Here is a 4,675-nt window from a genome sequence, read left to right on the forward strand (position 1 = left end):
AAGGCGGCAGAACAAAAAGGAAGAAGAAAAAGAATGGCAACAGCAAACAGTGGCCACAGTTGCGCCTACAGCCGGCGACAGCAACACAAACGGTGACATTCCCGACTATAACGACGCGTCAACGGTGGTTTTCGGCTTTGACGACGATGGCGGCGACTGGACGATCATGGGCAATGGTGGCAACAACAGTGACTATCGGTAGTAAAGAAACAGTGGGGCGGTGGTCTTTGCCAGCCGGAGAATGGGAGTAAATGGTTGGTGGTGCGGCGGCTGGAAGAGGGAGGCATAAGGGTGGCGGCTAATGAGGGACTCCTAAGGTTAGGGTTTGGGCTATGAGGGTAACAGTTATATACTCCCGTCCCATATCAACCTTTTCCATATGTAAGATTCAGTCCCTCCTTCCCCATGTCTTTCAAAATGAATCCATATTTTACCTTTTTAATCCCATCCATCTAAAATCCCTTCAAATTAAGTCCAACATTTTACCAAGCAGTCCCTCCCTCTATAAAACCTTTTCAACTTAGGTCCAAAATTTACCCTTTAGCCCCTACTTCCATAAATCCTTTCATATCAAGTTCCATCTTACCAAACACCCCCTGTCTTCTAAAAATCTTTACAAAATAAATCCCAAAACTTACACTTTTAACCCCCAACTTCTAAAACTGTGACAGTCGACTCCTCAACACCAACCATTGATATATAATTATTGATTTTAGGGCTACTATTCGTTCATTAATTTGTTTATTTATTTATTTAATAAACGGGGTGTTACAGTGTGTTTTGGTGTTGCTTTTAAATTCCTATGTATTTTCCCTTTGTTCTTATGTATTTGTATTTTATTTTTTGTAACTGTCACAGCTTTTAGCTGGATCTTTCTAATGTTTATATTTATTCAGTCGTTCAAAAAAATGTAGATAAAAAAAGTATATTAAAAAGGATAGATCATATACCAACCACTTGAGAAAATGAAACCATATGGTCTATGATCGTAACAAAAAAAACGTTAGAGACAAAACTTGCAAATCTAGAAATCCATATGGACTATTTATGTAACTTTGTCTAATATTAACAATAATAAAATACACCAAAGAACAATAAAACAAATAAAAGACTAAAGAAAAATCAAATCTGTTCACGAAGTAAGAAACATCTAGAGGATTAAAAAAATGTCAGTACATGAAGAAATGAAAGGATACATATAGAATATCATTTTATAAAAGTCATGTTATATTGAGAAATTAAATATATTTCTATTTTTTGATTTTACAAATCTTCCTATCCAATTAAATCATAAGATATGTTATATTAATATATTAAAATATTATTAAATTTCATTAAATATATATTAAATATTATACATATCAACGATTTAATTAGATAAAAAATATATATATGAAAAAAAAAATAAAGGGACATTTAATTTCTCTTTTATGTTTTTACCTTTGATTTAGCATAATTGGATTTTACTATATCAAATGTTTTAAAGTTTGGGAATTTCCACTATTTAAATAAAAAGTTTTCGCTTAAGAATCAAGCATACAATAGTTTTAAAATAGCAAAATTTGACGATGTCACGACTTATATATACGATATAACATACCCTCTGGTTTATTTAAACTTGTGAAAGTTTTATAAATCCATCATATCATGTGAGCTTGCAATCGTAATACAACTGATGTGTCGATTCCCTTCGCTAATGAGTATTGTACACGTTTTCATGTTTTACAAATACATTGATATTTATTCGAACATATTTCCAACGCTAAATATGTATCTATAATTACATGGCTCACAGATATAAACGATCCATTTCAAGCGTGTTTTTAGTTCTTTTAGATAGCCAAAACTTCATATAATAAAGGTACTTATGTAGTATTTGACATTACTATACCCAAAATACGTTATTCCAAGATATATGATGAAGGTATTCCATACCTCGTTCTAATGGGATTCTCAGGGTCTTTCCTGTAATTTTACTATTTGACTAGTATGATTTCGAACTTCAACCCCAATCAACTACAAAAACACATGTATAGGTAACAAAGTGCAAAGATCAATATTGCACTTATCTAAATTCTAAAGTTTCTAATTAGTTGACTATGAGAGATATCATCTTCAAGAATTGTCAAGCTATCTAAAAACCCAAAGAAACATATAAGCTAATATGACGCTATCGGTCATGATTCGTTTGTTGTGATTCCGGTCTCCCGATTCCATTCACTTTTTGGGATCTCACCGGAATCACTAATTACGACCTTTTTCCTTGGTTTTCCACTGTACGTACCCGCTCCTCCTTCTATCGCGTACACGTTATCCATCCCTTCGATAACTTTGCCAAACACAACATGTTCTCCATCCAACCTAGAAAATCACGGTTGTCAGATGCATGAAATAGCAACATACTTTCATTTATTTGTTTATTATAGCATTCTACTTTTAGAAACTTTTCAAATTATAGTTTCCTATTTGTCACAAAATCTTATTTTGTGAACATTTCACCTTTTTCCTTACTTAATGCAACACGTTAATGATTTTTAATGTTAAATACTTCAATAAGCCTTAACTGTATAAGCTTAAAAACTTACCAGTAAGCCTTAACTGTAGTGATGAAGAACTGTGAGCCATTGGAATCTGGACCTGAATTCACCATGGCCACCATACCTACAAAAAAATGTAAGCTTTAGAAGAAGATAATAATGTATGCCATAATGCCACTTAGAACTGTGTTTGTTACATGTGATATTTCAATGATGGGGATGAGAAGGGTATTTACGTCTTACCTGTGTTTGTTACATGTGATATTTCAATGATGTAGATGCAGTACAACTAGTTATGTCATGTCAGATGCAGATGCAGATGCAGTACAAGGGGGCTAAAAGGGATGGTAGTAGAAAGTTAAAAACCTGGGTGTGAGTGTTTGATCTTAAAATTTTCATCACGAAAGGTACCACCATATATGGATTGATTCCCCCTCCCATCACCAAAGACAATATCTCCACCTTGAATCATGAACCCAGGTATGATACGATGGAATGGGATTCCTTTATAGTGTAGTGTTTTACCATTATTACCCTTGCCCAATTCCCCTAATAACACCAACAGAAAGTTATATAAGTTGCACATAAAAACTGATTGTTTTAAATAGTGGTCGTGATTTGAAGTCACAAATATCAAATTTTTAGTGATTTGCAAAAACAGTTTAAGTTTAGAATCTAACAGAAGATGAAACCATGATTACCTGTGCATAAAGCACGGAAATTTTCTGCAAAAGATGAAAAACAATGAAGTATTGGTTAAAAGATAATAGATAACCATCATATAATATTTTAAATCTACAGTTAAGTCATTAACATTATATCCATACAGAAGATTAAAAGCTCACCAACAGTTTTTGGCACAACTTCTCCATACAATCCTATAACGATTCTTCCTGCAATTTAAGGTTGGAACTTAAACAGATCAAAACATAGTTGGAATTTTTTTACATTAGTGTACAAGAAAAACAAAGAGTTGGAATCTTTTACATTAATCAAAATGCAATACCTAACCGTTGTTTATCAATATCAACATCCAGGAAAACTCTGTGAGTAATTTCATGCACCTCTTCTACTGTCTCTTCCTCCTAAAAAGTTAGGTAACAGGTAAGAGAAAGCTTCTTACATCGGCTCTGAATTCATATATCTCAATCATCTATTATTTGATCCGTATAACAGGTTTGCACAAATAGAAAATCATCGTTATAACTGTACTAATAATCTCATCTATAGATCCGAATAACAGAAGAAACCCTTGGAATTTATATTGGTTTTAACGAACATATCTAAACCCAACTCAGTTCCAACAATTGCGAGTATCGATAGAAGAAATACCTGTTCAGAGAACGATGAGAAGGCAAGGAAGACAAGAACTGAACCGATCAAGAAGATAATAAGGAATCGCGGCCGTAGAAGATTCGAAATCTCTCGACCCATTTCTGATTCAGATTCAGATTCTTCGTCTTTCTCATACATTCACCCAATCTCCGAACCACAAGCGATCTAAATCCACCAATTCTTCAATCATTAAAGAAACACGCTGAATAAACTTTGAAGAAGATCAGAAACCACTACTGCAAGTGGATTACAACTTTTTCCCCCTTTTTCTTAACATGGGATGTCAGTCAGTGAATTGATTTAACGTTACTTTGCTTCTTAATCCTCCGTTTTTGGAGCTGAACTTATCAGACTACGTAAAAATGAATTATTTCTTTGTCGTTTGGTGTCTTAATCCGTGTTCTTGATGGAATCCACTGGGATTGGCTCACACACACACCAGGTGTTTGACTAATTGTCTCTAAGACGGATACCGAATCACGAAGTTAGGTTTAGAGTTTCTTGTTGAATGCACTTTGTTAATAAATATTTTATTTATTATTTTTATTCTAATATTTTTATTATATATTATAAATTATTATTTTTATTTAAGTTGTATTTTAAAAATCTATATTATTTTCAATCCGATGTACTTCTACTAATTTGTTTATTATAGCATTTTACTTCTATATTTTGTATTCCATCATCAAATCTTATAAAATCTAACTAATCATAGTTAGTAGCGGATCCAAATTTGTCGGTTTGGGACATTAATGATCATCTATATGGTGGGCTCCCATCAAAACAATAGGGGTGTGTCAAAT

At 33.1% G+C, this 4,675-nt stretch overlaps 1 protein-coding gene across 1 annotated transcript; it reads right to left on the minus strand.

The window, feature by feature from the left end:
• Positions 1–1,961: 1,961 nt before the first annotated feature.
• On the minus strand, positions 1,962–4,317 carry LOC145009350 (peptidyl-prolyl cis-trans isomerase CYP21-1-like). Its single transcript, XM_078968058.1, has 7 exons — positions 3,870–4,317; positions 3,544–3,622; positions 3,383–3,430; positions 3,239–3,262; positions 2,904–3,086; positions 2,586–2,661; positions 1,962–2,361 (listed from the first exon to the last, which is right to left on the minus strand). The coding sequence occupies exons 1-7, from the start codon at positions 4,008–4,010 to the stop codon at positions 2,178–2,180; spliced, it is 735 nt and encodes a 244-aa protein (XP_078824184.1). The 5' UTR covers positions 4,011–4,317; the 3' UTR covers positions 1,962–2,177.
• Between the last annotated feature and the right edge of the window lie 358 nt (positions 4,318–4,675).

Source organism: Lactuca saligna, chromosome 8 (assembly GCF_052625555.1).
Source record: "Lactuca saligna cultivar CGN05327 chromosome 8, ASM5262555v1, whole genome shotgun sequence".
NCBI classification, from domain to species: Eukaryota; Viridiplantae; Streptophyta; class Magnoliopsida; order Asterales; family Asteraceae; genus Lactuca; species Lactuca saligna.

Coding starts and splice junctions, on each gene's coding strand:
- LOC145009350 (XM_078968058.1), bottom strand. CDS start 4,010: ATGTATGAGAAAGACGAAGAATCTGAATCTGAATCAGAAATGGGTCGA. Junction 3,431..3,543: donor TATTGATAAACAACGGTTAG/GTATTGCATTTT, acceptor CTTAAATTGCAG/GAAGAATCGTTATAGGATTG. Junction 3,263..3,382: donor AGTTGTGCCAAAAACTGTTG/GTGAGCTTTTAA, acceptor CATCTTTTGCAG/AAAATTTCCGTGCTTTATGC.